Below are 19,644 nucleotides of genomic sequence, written 5' to 3' on the forward strand. Positions count from 1 at the left end.
AACATAGCTAACATTTCTTCCAAAACGAACTGAGCAGCCAGTCACAAAGTTTTCACGTCTGCGTTGATTGCCTGTCTGGTCTTTCTTTCCCTTTTTCTCCTCCCCTCCCCTTTTTTCCCCCCAGTGAGTAAGAGGCAGAGAAAGGAGCAAGATCGACGGTGGCAAGTAATCATGGGCCGAAATCTTGCTGCGCTGTTAAGGAATTAATTATGGTATAGATGAGAGAAAGAGAGAGAGAGAGAGAGAGAGAGAGAGAGAGAGAGAGAGAGAGAGAGAGAGAGAGAGAGAGAGAGAGAGAGAGAGAGAGAGAGAGAGAGAGAGAGAGAGAGAGAGAGAGAGAGAGAGAGAGAGAGAGAGAGAGAGAGAGAGAGAGAGAGAGAGAGAGAGAGAGAGAGAATTTTAAATAGTACAGTACTCTATTTCTCGTTTAGCATAAGATCTTTTGACTGACTGCTTTGGTTTCAAGTTTAATATTCAAAGGGCGAGTCATGTGGTGTTAGAAGAGACTGACAAGCAACTGAGAGAGAGAGAGAGAGAGAGAGAGAGAGAGAGAGAGAGAGAGAGAGAGAGAGAGAGAGAGAGAGAGAGAGAGAGAGAGAGAGAGAGAGAGAGAGAGAGAGAGAGAGAGAGAATTGAGACACTAAGACAGACAAACAAGTTTATTATTCAGACTTGTATCTTGCAACATGAATAAGTCAAGGAAACAGGTGGATCAAGAAACACGTCTGTAAAAAAAACGATAAAAGAAAGAAAGAGGAAAGGAGAAAGACCGAGAAAGACGGAGAGCTAGTAAGAAGAGAGGCGGGAGAAGCGATAACAAGGGAGAAAGGAAAGAGAAAATGCCACGACACACGAAAGGAACGGAAGGGAGAGGAAGGGAAAGGAGGAAGAGATAAGGACGGAGGCAAAGCAAGAACGAAAAAAAGGAGAGGAAATCATTGGGGGAGAGATGTCAGCTAGGTGAAAGCAGCGAACGAATGAGAGACATGGAAGAAAGAAAGAGTTATTATGCAAAGCCAGAGAGAGAGAGAGAGAGAGAGAGAGAGAGAGAGAGAGAGAGAGAGAGAGAGAGAGAGAGAGAGAGAGAGAGAGAGAGAGAGAGAGAGAGAGAGAGAGAGAGAAAACATATGCGCTCTTTCACTGTGTTCGTTCAATTAGTTTCGTCAGTGTAAGTTTGATTAACACTCCAAAGGTCCCTGTCACATTTCTTTCTCTCTCCCTTCCATCTCACTTAAACATTCCCTTTTATTGATCGTTACTCCTCCTCCTCCTCCTTCTCAATCGTCTCTTTCCAAAACCCCCTTTCTCTCTTTCAATCTTCCTCTATGCATTGTTATATTCTTTTTTTATTCCCCCAGCCCTCCCCCCCCCTCTCTCTCTCTCTCTCTCTCTCTCTCTCTCTCTCTCTCTCTCTCTTTCTGGCCTCTCTGCTCTCTGTTCTCTCTACCTCTTTGCTCTCTTCCCTTTCTTCCTTTCTCTTTCAATCACTTTCTCTTGCCATTACTTCCCCTTGCAACTGCATATTTGTTCTTCTTCCTTGATCTCTTTCTTTTTCTATTTGCTGCCTATTTACATTCTATGTCTTACGTAACTCCTACTGTGAGGTGAGGCTCTAGACGCGGCGGGGCAGCAGGGAAAAAAAAGGAAAGAGGAGTAAATGAAATAAATGAAGAACGCCCGTGGAGCTTCGATATCGTGTAATTTGCGCAATGAGTTCCCTCGATGGTATCTTGCGAGGGACAAAGGGAGGATCGAATTCTTTATCCATTGACCGCCTTCCTCTTTTATCTGGCGCCTTCTGTCTCCCAGGGTCCTTTATTTCCCCGTCTTTTGTCTGTCTCCGTCATGTTAGAGTCACATTTCCCCCTTGATCATCAACACCCGTTCTCCCGCTGCCCTCCCTTTGTCCGTCTTCATAAACGATTCTTTCCTTACGTCTTTGTTTGTTACTCTTGCTATTTGCTACTTTCGTTGTTCATTGGTTTTCTTTTTGTCTTGTTTTTGTTGTTGTTTTGTTGTTGTTACTTTCGTTGTTCTTTTTGTGTGTTTTTTTTTGTATTGTTTCCTTCGTTGTTTTCTTTTTTTTTTTATTATTTTGTTTATATTGTTGTTGTTGATTGATTTTTCCCCCTTTTTTTTTCCTATTCGCTTTGTTTCTGTTGCTACTTTTGTTATTTGTTGTCCATTCCTTCGTTGCTATTGATATTGCATTTTCTTTTTTGCTATGGACATTTTTTTTGTTTCTGCCCAGCCTCTCATTTTTATTCTTTTATGTAGGTTTATTTTGTCGTTGCTATTTTTGCTACTTTCGTTGTTTTTGTAATATTCGTAACTTTTAGTGCCATTACTATTTTCCCTTTCCACCATGTATATAGTTTTTTTTTGTAATTCACTACCCAGTCAAAGAGTCAAATGTAATTATTCTGATCATATTTTAAAGGTTAGCATAGTTAATATTTTGCACTCTTACTTGTTACACGAATATTCTTCGCCAAATTCCTAGTGATGGCGAATAAAAATTGAGGACCTGCAGCAATAAAGTAACAACAGACTCGAGTTAAGGCGCTGCAAAATACAAGGTTATTATCATGGCACAGGCTTGAGTTACGAGAAAGCACCACATACCCCACTGAGAAACTCAATCCCTGGCCGCGTAGTGTACGAGTATCTGCCACAAAGACACCGGCCGCGAGCAATGAATGGAAATATATTAAAGATAAATAGAATTGCCTTCACTGGATATTGAGAATTCATAGTTAGGGAGGAGGGAATATACTGCAGCACCACAGCACAGCAGCCAGTCAAGGAGCACTGTGTCATGTGTAGCCAGGTTGTTAATTTAATCGAACTTCATTTTTGCCTGCTGGAAAAAGTTATATATATACCTCAAAAAATATGATTAAAACAAATAACTATAATACAATAAGAACTAAGTGCATACCTCTCGCAAATGCACTCATACACGCTCCCATGTACACACACACACACACACACACACACACACACACACACACACACACACACACACACACAACACAACACCAACAATAACAACAAACTAAGACCACAAAGCGTCTTACTGGACAGACAGAGAGAGAGAGAGAGAGAGAGAGAGAGGAGAGAGAGAGAGAGAGAGAGAGAGAGAGAGAGAGAGAGAGAGAGAGTGAGTCTGGGGTAGAGTATGTGTTAAGGACATGGATTTGTGAAGGTGAGAGATGGATGCTGTGATAAATCTGCCCAGGCTTTCTCCACGGGGAACCATTAAGGACTTCGTAGTGGCTTGGGGTGGGAGGGGGCTGGTTGTGGATTTGGGGCTGAGGGACTGGTAGATTGGGGTTGGGGAGGGTGGGCCTGGGCATAGCTTAAGGGCAGGGGTAAGAAGAGAACAGAGAATCATGTGCTGCCTGGTATCTCTCTTTCTCTCTCTCTCTCTCTTCACATGATTATTCTTCTCTTCTTCCTCATTTTCAGCGCGTTTTTTTTCTTCATTATGTCATGCTGATGTCAAAATTATCTTGTAAATGTATGGAAGTGTGTGTGTGTGTGTGTGTGTGTGTGTGTGTGTGTGTGTGTGTGTGTGTGTGTGTGTGTGTGTGTGTGGATTTCCCAGTTTGTTTGTGTGTTCCCCAATTTGCTTGTCTGTGCCTGACAATTCCCTGTGTTCGCCTGTCTGTCTCTCTCTCTCTCTCTCTCTCTCTCTCTCTCTCTCTCTCTCTCTCTCTCTCTCTCTCTCTCTCTCTCTCTCTTTCTCTCGTTCGTCTCAAGTGTGTCTACTACTTGTCCTATCTTTCATTCTCCCTTCCTGCGCAATTTATCATGTGGTACAATTTTCATTTTTCTGTGTCATTACTGTCCCCGTCTCTCTCTCTCTCTCTCTCTCTCTCTCTCTCTCTCTCTCTCTCTCTCTCTCTCACGGTAAAAGAGCAAGTATTACTGAAAGCCAATGACTGAAAGTGCCAATATAACATTGATTCTGAGAATATACCGGAACTGTGGCGAGAGAGAGAGAGAGAGAGAGAGAGAGAGAGAGAGAGAGAGAGAGAGAGAGAGAGAGAGAGAGAGAGAGAGAGAGAGAGAGAGAGAGAGAGAGAGAGAGAGAGAGAGAAAGCAAAACTGGGAGGAGATGAGTATGAAATATATATTCGTCGCTAGAGATAGGGAAGAGGAAGTCTGGGCAGGAAAACTAAGTAGTCAGATGAAATATACATGCATGTCTTGAGGCTGGGAAGGTTGAGGCAGACTCCGCCGCCGCCGCCGCTTCAAGATGTTAAGGCGAAGAAAGTATATGAATAAATCAGCATTGCACTAAAATACTGAGTGAAGTTACAGAAGGTTTAGGCGAAAAGTCTTAACCGATATTATTTATTTATGGAAAAGACCGATAGATGTGTGTAACAGAGAGAGAGAGAGAGAGAGAGAGAGAGAGAGAGAGAGAGAGAGAGAGAGAGAGAGAGAGAGAGAGAGAGAGACTGAGAGAGAGAGAGAGAGAGAGAGAGAGAGAGAGAGAGAGAGAGAGAGACTGAACACACACACACACACACACACACACACACACACACACACACACACACACACACACAGATCCAGACGAGCAAGGTATACAGGCCCAGAAAAGCTTCACCTCAAAAAAAAAAAAAAAGTCTGCAAGTTGACACATAATGTCGCGCCCGCAGCCACACTGATGGATGGGCGGCCTCCTGATGGGCGCTGGGACCATTTGGGCGGAAAGGAAAATGAGCAAACCAGGAAAATGACAACCTGCAAAAATGAAACCCTTTCCTGCCGCACGAAGAACCCATGTGTGTGTGTGTGTGTGTGTGTGTGTGTGTGTGTGTGTGTGTGTGTGTGTGTGTGTGTGTGTGTGTGTGTGTGTGTGTGTGTGTGTGTGTGTGTGTGTGTGTGTGTGTGTGTGTGTAAGAATTCTGTCACACGTGCATGTCTTCATTTACCGTCATTCATTTTATTTTGATAAGATGGACGCGTCGCTCGATCTATACACCGCGTGCTTCTTTCTGTGAGAATAAATTTACCTGGCGAGTAATTTATGAGTCCCCGTCAGCCCCCGAAGCCCCTGAACAGACACCCGGCTGATAAGTAAAGGTGCGCGGTATCGGGGTCTCGTCTGTCCCGTTAAAGAGACACTCGTTTATGCGGTGATCGGCAGGTCTGGCAGCGCGCGGCGGTGGAGGCTCTGAGGAGGAAGCCAGGCGAGGCGAAACCAACTAGATGTGCCAGGTGAACGGCTCTCGCGGGACTCAACTTGAAATTTTACCAGATGTAGAAGACGGGACCCCAACGGCAAGACAAGGCAAACATTTATAAAAGGCAACGAAATGCCGCTAAAAGTAAAGTGTGCTCCAGCCACGAACAGCACTACGAATGTCGCCGTCCCACCTGTGGCTTTGTTACTCGGCTCAGTCGCTGCACTTTTACTCCACTGTAGCACCGCGTCCCGCCTGTATTGAGCGGCGGGTGAAAGCACACCTCCAGGCACACGTCAGACTAATGAATGGCGTAAATCAAGGTGCAACACTGGGGATCGAAAATTTTAAGTATGAATAGGCGATAGTGTCGTGTGTGTGTGTGTGTGTGTGTGTGTGTGTGTGTGTGTGTGTGTGTGTGTGTGTGTGTGTGTGTGTGTGTGTGTGTGTGTGTGTGTGTGTGTGTGTGTGTGTGTGTGTGTGTGTGTGTGTTTATTTGTTTGGTTATCGACAGCAAGAAAATATTAACAAGTTTACCATATAAAAAAAAAATAAAAAAAAACTGACCATCGACAACATGTACTTTGGTGACCTCCCCGCGGCCATGATGACCTTGAGAAAGGTTACACTCTGATCGAGGCCGCCACACTTTTTCTCCGTGACTCACACTCACACTTTTACACTTTCAGTCTTGTTCCGCTCAATTCCACGCTGGAGCCACAATACTCCCCCATTCTCTCGCTCCCTCACTCCACTGACTGCTCTCAATAGTCTGTTATTATATTCATCTGCGTTTTCATCTTTATAATTTTACGGTACTGGACTTATATATATGACTGAGTTAATCTCGTACACACACACACACACACACACACACACACACTTTAATGACAGCGCAGTGCAGTGCAGGATAGGCAACACACACACACACACACACACACACACACACACACACACACACACACACACACACACACACACACAAAGCATTCAAGCAACACCAGCACACACACACGCACAACATACACAGCCTTAAGCCGCCTCAGCCTACGAACAAAAACGGCCACACATTCCCATTAGCCTCGACACAAATAGGCGCACATTTGCACATCCTCAACACGCACACTGCAGGACAAACAACGCGACACTTGCACCACTATGGCACCACTTGCAACGTAGTACCCTTTTCATTACCCGGCTTAGATCCACCCACACCCACGCCCACGCCCACGCCTGCCCGCATTCAACACACACACGGGTTGAAAAGAGAGTCCCGCCTTTCGCATCTAACCAATCTGAGAGTCCGAGAAATTGTTGAAAAATTAAGAAGTTTTGCCAGTTTATTAATAAAAAGAAGCTGTGTACGTGGGCTGCTGGATGAAAGACACAAGTGGGTTGTGTTTCTCAGTTGTAAGTAAATTTCTATTTGTCGTGGCTTGAGTGAAAGACTCAGATGATGGAGGAGGATGCAAAGGAAGAAAATACAGTATAAGGATGTTGAATGATGTACGAATATATGAGATAGAAAAGGAAGGTTAGGAGAGATGAAAGGGGACGGAGGAAGGAAGGAACATGAGTGACTTTATCATTCAGAAGTTTGGATGACTGACTGACTGACTGACTGATGGACTCAGCTATTCCCTCCAAGTTCAAATGATTACGTTTGGATGTGCAAGCCATTCATGAACGGCAGGCGGCGGAGCTGACGCCGTGCCGTGAAGTGCCGGCCACGCCTCAACCCTAGAAGGGGATATTTCGCTTAAACAATTACTGGAGTTCCGGCTACGCAGGACAGTGACAGAGTCCACCACCACAGCGGGAGAAGTTTGCAGCCAATCCCACTTCGATTTTATGATATAATGTACTAAATATCTAAGATTATTATTGTACTTTTCTGTTAGTATTGTTATTATTCTTGGTACTTCCTACTTCAACAACAACAACAGCAACAGCTACTACTACTACTACTACTACTACTACTGCTACTACAAGAACTACAACACCACCAATAACTACTACTACTACTACTACTAATACAACAACAACAACAACTACTACTACTACTACTACTACTACTACTATTACTACTTTTTATTGACATTCATCGTGCATTTAATTTCCCTTCAACGGAACTGCGAAAAGTATGAAAATTGTGAACTTGTTTAACTTGACATTACAAATTCAACGTGAGTAAATATAAGGAAAGAAATATTTGTTTTAATTTCTGAGAGTTTAAGCACCATGAATGCTGTGTGTGTGTGTGTGTGTGTGTGTGTGTGTGTGTGTCTGTGTGTGTGCGTGCGCGTGCGTGCGTGCGCGTGCGTGCGTGCGCGTGCGCGCGTATAACAATTTGTCAGCTTCACAAACTCGTATCCACCTATTATAGTTGAATGTATCTCCAGTCTCTGTGTAGCTGTCATGCGTTTCTCCTGTCATCCTCCATCCTCCCCAACCCTACAATCACTAAGCTCAGTCCTCGCTCTCTTGTCTGCTCACACTGGCCCTCCTTCCTCCCTTTTACTCTGCTTTCATCTGGCTATTCCCTGCTCTGTGATAAGTCCTGTGTTTCAAAAAAACGGATCTATTACAAACTTCATAATAAAGTTCGAGGCTCCTCCCTCCCGCTGGATAGGTCTTACCGTTACAAGACAGGCGGGCGAAGGTCGCCAACACCTGGCGGTTGACTGACGGTTGGACAGCGGGGAGCAAAAGCTCTCTGCCGGATTTTCTACAACTTTCGAGAACAACCTCTAGGCAGAGGATGAACAAAGGCAAAAATTCGTACTAGAAGTGCGTCTGTGTTGGAATATTAATTTTGTTTCATATATTCCAGTGACGATTAATCTCGACGCCGCAACAACCATCTGACTCTGAGCGCCTCACGGGGCGAAAGAATGTGGAAAGGAAGATTTTTTGCGATTTCATTAACTGGCTCGTCCAGGGAGGGCAATCGAGGTACGAAAAATTGTCATTTTTTTTTCCCCTTGATTTCATAAAAAGAAAGACAAAACCTCTGGTTTTCATCCCGCCACCGCGGCCGCAGCAGCTGTGCCCCGCGTACCGCCCGTCACCAGGGAGGGGCGGGGCTCAGCCTGCCGCAGTAGTCCATCCATTCTGTACAATATTTCGTGAAAAGTGCAAAGTTAAGGATTTACGGCCACTAAGGTATGGCCATAATAAACAGAAAATTTTTCTTCACAAAGTTTTTACGACTTGGGATCTGTGTCGTGTCAACTCCCGCCACTCCCCTGGGGGATCTTGGCTGGCTGAAGCACTGTAAATGTTTTCTTTTTTATAATTCATTTGCTTTTATCATCGTGCTTACCTTACCTATCATAAAAAAAAAAAACGAATAATCAGCTTGTCACGAATGAAACCTAAACTACACAGCTTTTCCTCCTTGTCTGATGCTGTTAAATGCTTTCTCACGCCACAAAGTTCTGCCACCGACGCCCGCCTCCTTTGCATTATTCAACAGTTCGATAGTACCGTACACCAAAAGTTACTTATATCAACGCTTTAGACTCCAAGCTTACGGAGCCATGCGGGGAAGGGGTGGGAGGCAGGGCCGGGCCTCCGTAATGCCACCAAGGAAATTGAGTAAATGTATAAAGCGTTAAAATCTGGTACCGACACCTGCACCTTCCCACCGCTACCAGGACCTCATACATATGCGCGCCGGCAAAAGAAACTGGTCTTGTATTGGACAGAGCGCTTTAAATATTAGGGAGCCAGGCTGAAAAATACATAAAGCTTGCCGGGAGAGCGGGAAGCCAAGGCGTTTGTTTAGCTACCAAAGGGTGTCGTGGCTCCTTCCTCCCCCAGTGCTGCCTCGGGGTGCTGCCGTGACCCTGGCGTTGCAAGGCGAAGGTTTATGACCATCGTTAACAAGTGTAATTATTACGTTGCCAGGCAGCTGCCAAACTTCACTCTTCAGGAAATACGCGCCCAGCTTTCATTGTGGACGAAAGTGCTGTGTTTACATAGTTGCATTCTCGATTTGTTACTGAAGGTACAGATGTATGTGCCGGAGGAGTCTTCTATCAAGCTGAGACAGTATAACTTTTAAATAAAGGCTGGCAACCGCCCCCCCTGAGGCTGCGCCCTAGTCCACAGCCCAGGTGCGCAGCGGGCAAGTGGTGTCCAATTACCATTTTTACTAAAACCTTGCACTGCCACTCTAACACAGGCGATTTCCATTCAGTTATGAAGTAAATGGAATTAACTTCATTGTTCAATACTTGCGAAAAAGACTGCACGCACAGTAGTTTTTTGTTTACGTAAAGAGAAATGGTCACAAAATTTAGAATATTAATTCTACATAAAGAAAATGATATATATATATATATATATATATATATATATATATATATATATATATATATATATATATATATATATATATATATATATATATATATATATATATATATATATATATATACACACACACACACACACACACACACACACAAAACCAATACTGTTGCAGTAGAGCCATACACTAAAACACCATTTTTCCCCCTCGCCGGCAGGATTATCTGTACCCGCCCACCGTACACCACCTGCGTCACTTCGGGGCCTGCCTGCTGCCGTCAGTCCTCATGGCTCCTCTCATACCTTGCAGGCCAGTCTGTCCATTGCCTCAAATGCAAATTAATTTCCATGATAAACAACGGCTCGTTAACGCACTCTTAATTAGGATGGTGCTGAGACTAGTTTAATTAACATCTTTTTACAATGATTAACCTTGCTGGGAATATCAGCCACTGCCCCTAGCGACCACGCGGCCTCCGCCACCGCCACCACTTTCAAGCCTCTTCTCTTACCAGTCTCCGCTCCAGTTTCCAAGGCCTCAGCGCCGTCCAGTCTCAGCCAAGGGTTCTAGAAGAGTCCGGCACTTATAAATTACCGGTCCTGGTGTCACATAGGTTCACAAAATGACAGACACAGCAACACCTCACGCACTCACAATCCCCGCACCGATCACTAACTGAAGTCTGAGGCAGCCGGCAGCTTCATGAATGAAGTGCTTCGAAACCTCGACATACGATTAAGAGTGAAGGTTATTGAATAATCACGTGATATCTTTTATAATTTTTTTTTTTTTTTAATGTATTACTAACGGAAGAAATATGGAGTAACTCAGTGTTAAAGAGCACAGACTAATACACAAATAAGTAAAAACAAGTGTCGATTGAAGTTTTCCATTACACAATAAAAAATGACTCAGGGGGGAGACTGATATATTCTCAGCCAATAAATAGCAACATACATATAAAGCAGTCTGAGCTAAGCAAGATTAACACGAACCGGTCTGTGGATACGAACGCATTGGAATACGACGAGAGTGGAATATCGCACGCAAAACCGATGAAATCACTTGCCCCAGCGAATAATTGGACGCGTAACTGGACCAGGACAGCGCAGGGCTACTCTTTCTCGGGGCCTCATGAACTGCCAGGAGTACTGAGAGAGAGAGAGAGAGAGAGAGAGAGAGAGAGAGAGAGAGAGAGAGAGAGAGAGAGAGAGAGAGAGAGAACCAAATAGTTACTCCTTCATCACATTCCAATGTTGATTCATGATAGAAAACGAGAGTAAGTGGTTATTACGGGAGAATTCATGTAACAAGCAATCAAGCAATACATTTTCTCTCTCTCTCTCTCTCTCTCTCTCTTGGTGGTGCAGAGGACACAGCAGATGCCCTCAACTTTTCTCTCTGCCCGGTTGACTCGCCCGCGTGTCTTTGTGTAACAACAGATTCTCCGGCTCTCTTTCTGAGTCTTGGTATGTTGCCGATTTCTTTCCCCTTTTCTTTCCCACAATAACTTCACCAGAGTGCGCACGATATTCTCTCTCTCTCTCTCTCTCTCTCTCTCTCTCTCTCTCTCTCTCTCTCTCTCTCTCTCTCTCTCTCTCTTTGTACATCCTTCCTGACTTTTGTTAATTCCTGTACGAGTGTTTCCTTTACATTTTCTTCTTTTCAAACTCAAACTCCCCCCCCCCCTCTCTCTCTCTCTCTCTCTCTCTCTCTCTCTCTCTCTCTCTCTCTCTCTCTCTTTCACCTATTCAGCTCTTCTCCATCAGATGAGAATGTAAATTTAGCAACATTCAATTCGAAACTTTCACAGTCGGCGTGCAAAAGACGTTCGATTACTTGAGTTAAGGAGGAGGAAAAAGTGCCGACGCTAAGTAAATGCAAACACAGTGAAAATTCTCTTGTGTAGAATTTTTTTTTTCCTTCCGAATGCATACTGTGAGTTAGTGTAATCCCGCTAGTGACATTTATTCCTTGGGTTATTAAGAGGGATTAGTCGGAAGCGCAAATATTTCTTAGGAACCGAGTATGGTCGATGCGCGCCAAATTCTACGACGGTAGGTTATAGTGAGAGCGAGTGAGTGAAGGAGAGGAGTGAGAGTGAAGAAGAAAGCGAGTGCACAGTGAATGGATGTATAACCCCACCCAGCCTTTTCCTCTCGACCTCTACCGTGTCTTTTCTTTTTTTTCTTCCCTTTTTCTTCCTCTTCCTCCGCTTCCTGCTTCTTCCCCCACTCCTGTTAAGTTGGTGAGGTAAAAAGTTTATCCGGCGCAGCGGCATGGCTCGCTTAAAAGTCCCGCCGCTGCTTGATTAATCATTGGAGGAACGTTTTCTGTGATGGAGTTTCCGGAGAGGTGAGGGAGAGAAACCGCTGGGGAGTGTGGCTCAAGCCGTCACTCAAGACCAGGAGGCGCAGTGTCGGGGCTGCTACACACACACACACACACACACACACATATTCTGAAACACTTCTGTGCCGCACCTCCACTACATTCAAAAGGCTTTAGTTCAAGTGACACGAGTTTTAAGGATGTTTTTACAGTTCTAGTGACAGACTGAGAAAATTTCTACATTCTTTTGCAGAATAATCATCTTTGTGGTCTTTGAAAATAGTCGTGGTGAGAAAGCAGAGCTTTTCAGAATACGGGTCAGACACACACACACACACACACACACACTGTCAAGGTAATGGCCGTGAGAAGGAAAACACAAATACACTTCGAAGGGAACGCCAGTCACGCATGTCTTGGTACACACACAAAGAAAACTCTCTCTCTCTCTCTCTCTCTCTCTCTCTCTCTCTCTCTCTCTCTCTCTCTCTCTCTCTCTCTCTCTCACTGCAGGCTATCAGGACCTTCATGAACTTCAGCCAGCATAAGTGTCGGTGGTGCAAAGGAATGCTCACGTGTTATGCTTGCTCTTCTTTCACCTTGGTAAATATGCTTTGGTGACAGAAGAAAGGAAAGAAAAGATTCTCCTTAAAATATTCTCCCCGGCAAATAAAAAACGGCAATATCTTCTCACACACATTCACATCTTCCACCCTGTCCGCTTCAGTAAATCAAATAAATAACCCTCCTCGCTGAGTACACAATCCAATCTTTTTTCTTATTCGCCGGACGGACACACTTGAAAACTTTTAACTCCGCCAACTTCATAACTTCATAACTCTGAACGCAGTTTCTGACAGGACGGGTGAGTAAACGAGTGAAGCAGAACAACCCAACTTTTTCGAGTATCATGCTGTATATCTTTTCTATTTATGGGTATATGTATTTTTCCTCTATCCTGTCGTGACGCACCACCCTGTATGTTACCTTTAGCCTGACAGGTTCGCACACACGCGGCACTCAGCATTCACCAGCCAGCCGGCAACACATCCAACGACTTTCCATTGCAAGTTCCCATCCGGACCGTGCTTGCAAGATATTTTCCGCCTCGCTTTCAAGCCACGCACGGAGCATTTCTCGCGTATATTATAGACTTTGTTTTGAGAATAAAAGCTCCCAAAACTCACTTTCGTTTCCGCACAACCTGAAAACTACCAGCTGAGGCATGACGATGATGAAGGAACACATCATCATCATCCACGACCATTGCTTTCAGGAGGACGAGGAGGACGAGGAGGAGGTACATAAGTCGTTGGCTTGGCTGGTCCTCCTTACGTACCCCCACACCGTCCGGACCACAAGGCTCGGAGCTTCGTGCCTCGGTCTCGTTCGCATACAGTTATGACTAGTATTTCATCTACACAAAAGCGATCGCGTCCGATTATTGGCTCCTGTTGGTTTAGGAGCGAGCCTGGATCTTCTGACCACCCTCTCTCCCTCCCTCTCTTCCTCTCTTGGTAGGAATTCACGGATCTCCGCGTTACTCCAGAGTGAAGGTAATTTGACGTTACTGAGAATGGTGGCCAGCGGGACAGACTGACCTGGGAGGGAGTAGAAGTTGGAAAGGAAAGGTATACACACAGACTAGGAGTACTACACACATACACACACACACACACTAGTAGTAGCAGTAGTAGTAGTTGTAGTAGCTGTAGTAGTAGTAGTAGTAGTAGTAGTAGTAGTAGTAGTAGTAGTAGTAATAGTAGTAGTAGTAGTAGTAGTTTATTGGCAAAATGTATATACTAAGTAGAGCAATTTTCTTATAAAATAACACTTAATAAGGAAAAGTCTATAAAAAAAATCAGTACTAAAACATTTTCCAAATAAAACAATGAATGCATGAAATTAACACTGAGAGCTAAAAAGTCTCACATTACTAAGAACAATGTAGAAAGCGTTACTCAACACAACGTGACCAAATCAAGAATGGTAAAAATTTCCTATAATACATCAAAGCACTAAAAAGAAAAAAAAAATTGCAACTAGACATACAACCTCAATGCTAACACACACACACACACACACACACACACACACACACACACACACACACGACGACGACTTACATACAAGGAAGAAACACATTAACATTACACAAACAATAAAAAATCGAAAATATAAAGACAGGAGGAAGGGCTGATGGACGAGGGAAGGATGACGCGAGGCAATTCCAGGAGGGAAGGAAAAGGTAATCAAACTCCCTCAAGAAGAAAAAAAAAAAAAAAAAAAAGAAAAAAAGCGAGAGTAAGGGTGGCGGAGGAGACGGATGGGTCACGGACACTTCGAGACGCGGACGAATCACGGCGTAGGAGAACTGAGGCATCGAAGCTTCGGTGATTTGGTGCGAATCCTCTGCTGGTGATGGGAAACTAAGCGAGCATCGATTTGAAGCATGATAGGCGCAAGTTGCTGATGAAGGCTGGCTGACTTAGCGCTCCCCTCCCTCTCCCCAATATTCTCTCTCTCTCTCTCTCTCTCTCTCTCTCTCTCTCTCTCTCAACTGGTAAATTCTCTTTCTTATTTTTTATTTATAATTCTAAGCTCTTTTCCTTGTCTTTTTAGCACACATAATTTTTTGTGATAATGTTCTATTTCATCATGTCTTTGTTCATTATAACTTGAAATTGTGTATGTAATAGAAAATTATTGTCCGTAAGACACATTATACTAGTGTTCGTGTGTGTGTGTGTGTGTGTGTGTGTGTGTGTGTGTGTGTGTGTGTGTGTGTGTGTGTGTACAAGTGTCGGGTGACTCTTTTATACCTTCACCGCCTCACCTGAGCGCTGACCCCGCCGGCAGGATACACTAAAGGTGCGGGGACACTCACCTGCCTGCCGCTGCTCATCATGCGGCGCGGTGATCCAAGGCGGGTCGGCGCTCTGAGGGAGTCTGGAATCCTGATAAACAAAAGGAAAGTAAAAATAAATGAAAAGCAAATCAAGGTGTTTACATGATACATAAAAAAATAAATACTTCAAATGTACGAATAAATGAAACATGCAAGTAAAAAGTAATCAACTTCGTGCGGTCAAAAGAGAAACTTAATGAAGCGTCTAAAAGGAAATAAGAATGAAAGAAAAACCGGGGGAAGGGAAAATACGAGAACCAAGAGGAGAATTTAACTTAATTAAGAAACTAACAAGAAACTCGGGCAAGGCAGTCCAGCGGCGAGAGAAAGACACACGAGTGAGTAAATGCAATAACCTTTATTGTCTAACACTTCATACATGGACACGAAAACACTGTACCATGTCGACTGTAAAAATATACGCCATTTATATTACATATAAAAACTATTATCACAGCTACATATACATTACACATGAGACGCTACTAGTGAATATCCGATATTTACATTATGACGGACACTAACGATTGTAATGAAGACCGAAAGGGAGGAGGTACGAAAAGGGGAGAGGGAGGGAGTAAGGGGAAACAGGGGACGTATGGAGTGGAGGGAGGGGGTTGGTAGGGATCTTCTTATATACAACTTCTTATTACGTTTCCAACATCGAATCCCGTCTGTTGCCTTGGCAGTAAAAAGATTAACAAGATCCAAGATACAGAACAAGACGGCGGAGGGGGTGAGGGGGCGGCAGGGAGAGGAGGAGGGATCGATGGAGGAGTGATAAAAGGGAGGCTACTTGTCGGCTCCTCATCATAACATATTTTTTCTCGATCACACTCCCGCGACGGAGACTCTGTGACCTCAAGCCCGTGGACGCCCTGCATATTCCATCGATCGGGCAAACGCAGTGAAATCGGGACTCGCAGGGCACGTTCATCGCCTCTGTTTCGTGCTGGAGAATATTCCTTCCCCTCCCGCGCCAGTGTCCTGGTCTGCGCGGGCTGCACCAGGCGACACGGGGCTACACAGGCCACTCAGCGATGGGTCAATGTAAGCAAATGCACAAATAAACAAGTTAACGAATGAACAAATAGAATGCAACATCGAGTTCGTTTCCTGTTATTGTATCCCCGTCAACACCTCCAGCCATATCCCCCCCATGCAAGGAAAAAAAAGGAAAATTTGGAAAAAAGTAGGGGAAGTAAACAGACCATACAGTTTTGCAAACCTTTTCACCAATCAGTGGACAAAATGCTTCCCGTGCTCCAAATATGCACGAATCACACAGACGCATGGACGAAAAATTAAATTAGTACATCTGCATCAGTCAGTTTATATTTCATTACGTTCCTAACAAATCGACTGGTCATTAACAAGGGCTGGATTTGTAGGTACGGGGATTATTACAAAAAGTTTCGGAACAGCTGACTGGTGGTTGGCCATGCAGAAAGAGGAGGGAGTGGGGCGGGGTGTGGGTGGGTGGGAGCGGGCGGGACTGACATAGACAGCCCCACAGACCCGACTCTTTAAGCCCTATTCAAAATCAACGGTGGCACGCTGGTGAAATGGCTGGCGTCCCTGGCTGCTTATCGCTGACTCACCCTCGCCAGGACTCGAACCCATTCACCCGCAAATAGGGTAACATCTAATGTGGGTAATTACGGGAGTGAATGACGCAATCCCCCAGGAGAGTGGATAGATCACCTGCCACGAGCCTGAAGACCCGAGGGACAGAGATGAACGAGAGTGCCGCGCTCCTCATGACGGAAAGCCTCGCCTGGATCTTACTGTCCGATGCGCCGCTAGTTTCCGTCGTGTGAGAGGCAAATACATGAGCTGGCTGTGGACTGACAAGTGTTAGGGTGGTGTGGGGGTCTGGGAGAGCGGGAGGGAAGGGGGGGGATTATAACGCTGGAAACCTGGGCTCGGGGCGGTAAGGATGTCGGAGCTAGTGTGGGCTGAGCTGAGCTGGGTTGCTGCGCTGAGTTGCTGACGGGCGGGAGCTTAGAGCGCGTGGTCAGCTATGCGCTGCCGGGGGAAAATGAGAAGGGAAAGTGTTAATAACGTGAATTTCATAACTTGCTTAAAATTATGTAAAGGCCTTAATTAATACACCTCGCCTTACACTGAGACTTGGTACACGAACGCGTAGCTAGAGAACAGGCTTGGAGGAACCACCAACCTTACACTGAGCCACAGACACAAACCTGACGCTGAAATTGTTTACACAAACACGAGCAGAAAGACAGTCGATGGACAGGTACACAGCTCAACTAAAAATGAAAATATAGAAAGAGAAAATAAAATCTTACAGTAAGACAGACACAAACCTTGTACTAACAATGGTTACACGTACATACAGTGCACACACAAAGACATGACGGACAGAGATAGACACATCGACCAGCAAAAAGAGAAGACAGGCTGGGAAACGAAGACAGTGAGTGACACGGTAGTTAGAAATGGAAATACCAAATCTGAACAACTATCGCTTCGCTTCTCAAAACTCAGAGGCACTCAAATCACAGGCGACCAGACAGGATGATGGAGCAGACAGAGCTGAGCCAAGGGACGTGTTTCCCTCCTGACGTGAGGCAAAACATTTCACTATTTAGCTGCAAAGAGGGGGGGCCATACTTTTCTCTCTGAACCCTCCACGCCTACAGCTGAACATTATAAATAATTCCGCATAAAAACTCACACAAACACTCTCGTTCAGACGCAAAGATTACAGTGTTAGGGGGTGTTCGAGGTGGTGATGCGAGGTGAGAGAGGAAGAGGAGGGATGTGAGAGCTTGGAAGGGCAGGGGAGAGAGGTGGTGGTAAACTGGCCGGCCTGCTGCCACCCTCCCACTACAGACCCTCTGAGCACCACAAAATCCTCGCTGGATGATAACAGATTTGAAATGTTGCCCATCCGTGGTTCGATATATAATTTTAGTAGTAGTAGCCGTATAGGTGGTGGTGGTGGTGGTGGTGGAGGGTGATGGTGATGTAGCAATTTCCCATTGATAGTGTGATGTTCGCAAGACTGATTCTTTACTATCCTCACACAGAAAAGTGAAAATAGGCAGATGAATTCAGAGGCAGGCAGGAAGACAAAACACTCACACACACACACACACACACACACACACACACACACACACACACACACACACACACAACAAAAACAACAATTACTACTACTACTACTACTACTACTACTACTACTCCTACGACCAACACTACAAATCCGACAAGAATCAGAGCAGAAATAGCAGTGTCAGAGGAGGGAGAAAAGTAGAAAGAAGCAGGGGCAGAGACAGGGAGTGTCCGTGTAGGCAAGGCAGGTTGGACAGCCCGCCCAACGCGCCACCCTCCCGGCACGTCAATCTGGCCTGGCTCGTACCCTGGGTGGCCTATATTACCAGGCGTCCGCCACGCTCCGGGGGGCAGGATTTCCAACAAAGTGGTGGCGGTGAAGTTGATTGAAGGCGTGTTGGCGGTACAGAAGGGGGGTGGGGGTTGGGGTGGGGGTGGAGGAGAGGGAGGGGGTGGTGGTGGTGGTATTATAAGATATAATGCATGTAAATACGGACCACACCATCAGGTTGATCTGCACGGCGGCCGCTATTAGCCCTTAGCACCTGGTCACGCAAGGCAGGTGTGGCGCCCAACAGGTTATACTGAGCACAGGTGTCGTGACAGGTACGCACACGCTAATCAATGGATGATGCTTGCTTCCTATTTATTTATTTATTTTTTTCACCCTGATGATGTACTTTATTCAATACACGGCACGGAAGTAAATGTAGGAAAAAAAAATTATGGGAATGTATGAATGGTATATATTGGTGATAATGGTGATGATGAACCGGTGATGTTAAGGATTACATGGGTGTATAATTGACACGACCTATTTAATCCTGACTTCTATTTGGCACTCCTTGCTTTAATTACGTACCACTCGAGATGTTTATTCTTGTTCCACAGCCATCTCTAAACGTAGCATAGACTAGAAAGTATAAAATAGTATAGATTGGAGAGCTGTTTTATTTCCTCTTTTCTTTCATGTAAGTGCTTGTAAAAATCTTGTCTAGCGCTTTTAGTGATTTGAATTGCAATGAGACGGTTAATACTACAGACAATTACCGAACAGCATAAAATTACCTGTGTTAGAAGAATAAAGAAAAATAAAGCTAATGTATGAGTAAATAGAGAAAGGCTTAGGAACTCCCAGGTTACTAAAAATATCTTCCTACACTATAAAATCTCTAACGATATACAGAATGCCATGGTGCTGAAAGAGCTAAACCACATTTCCATCCTCCTTCTGCCTCTCTCACACCACCAGTTCTCCATTTCTTTCTTCTCCTTCCTACATGACGCACACCATTACCACCGACCCCTACCACCACCACCATCCCCACCACCACCACCACCACCACCACCAGTCACACCTTCTCGCATGATTGAGTGACCATGACTGGCTGATAGTGAGTGCCTCGTGTCTCGTCTCAACCGCCAGTCACTATCACCAGGACCGACTGACTCCACTCTGACGTCCTTGATTGCGCCTTCTCATCATCTTTTCTTCCTTCGTCACACACACTTATAATTCACCATGTTTTATATATATTTTTTTTTTAAGGAAGTAACTTTGCGGCGCACCAGATTATATTAAAGCTCATGAAGGAAGGATGGTTAATAAAAAAATAATGAATGAAGAAGATTAGTCAAGAGAGGCAAGAGGAAAGAAAGGGAGGTTGAGAGAAAATAAAATAGAAAGTCAAGGTAAGTTTTCTCTCTCCCTCAAAAACATCCACGAGTAATGAATCTCAAAATAGAGTCACTCTGAGTCCCCTTCACTGTATTAGTTCCCACGCACGACAGGTAATTAGAGG

General features: G+C 44.8%; 1 protein-coding gene across 18 annotated transcripts in view; it reads right to left on the reverse strand.

Moving 5' to 3' along the window:
* Positions 1-19,644, reverse strand: part of LOC135101945 (nephrin-like) — a 529,348-nt gene that overhangs the window by 69,675 nt on the left and 440,029 nt on the right. For 15 of the 18 annotated variants that reach the window (XM_064006385.1, XM_064006371.1, XM_064006370.1 and 12 more), the window contains one exon: positions 14,738-14,807. In XM_064006385.1, coding sequence (XP_063862455.1) covers positions 14,738-14,807 — 70 coding nt within the window. Of the gene's footprint in view, positions 1-14,734; positions 14,808-15,095; positions 16,787-19,644 lie in introns of those variants that run through there. The other 3 variants (XM_064006386.1, XM_064006387.1, XM_064006388.1) reach the window with 2 other exon arrangements.

The sequence above is a fragment of the Scylla paramamosain genome, chromosome 7, assembly GCF_035594125.1.
Source record: "Scylla paramamosain isolate STU-SP2022 chromosome 7, ASM3559412v1, whole genome shotgun sequence".
Classification (NCBI taxonomy): Eukaryota; Metazoa; Arthropoda; class Malacostraca; order Decapoda; family Portunidae; genus Scylla; species Scylla paramamosain.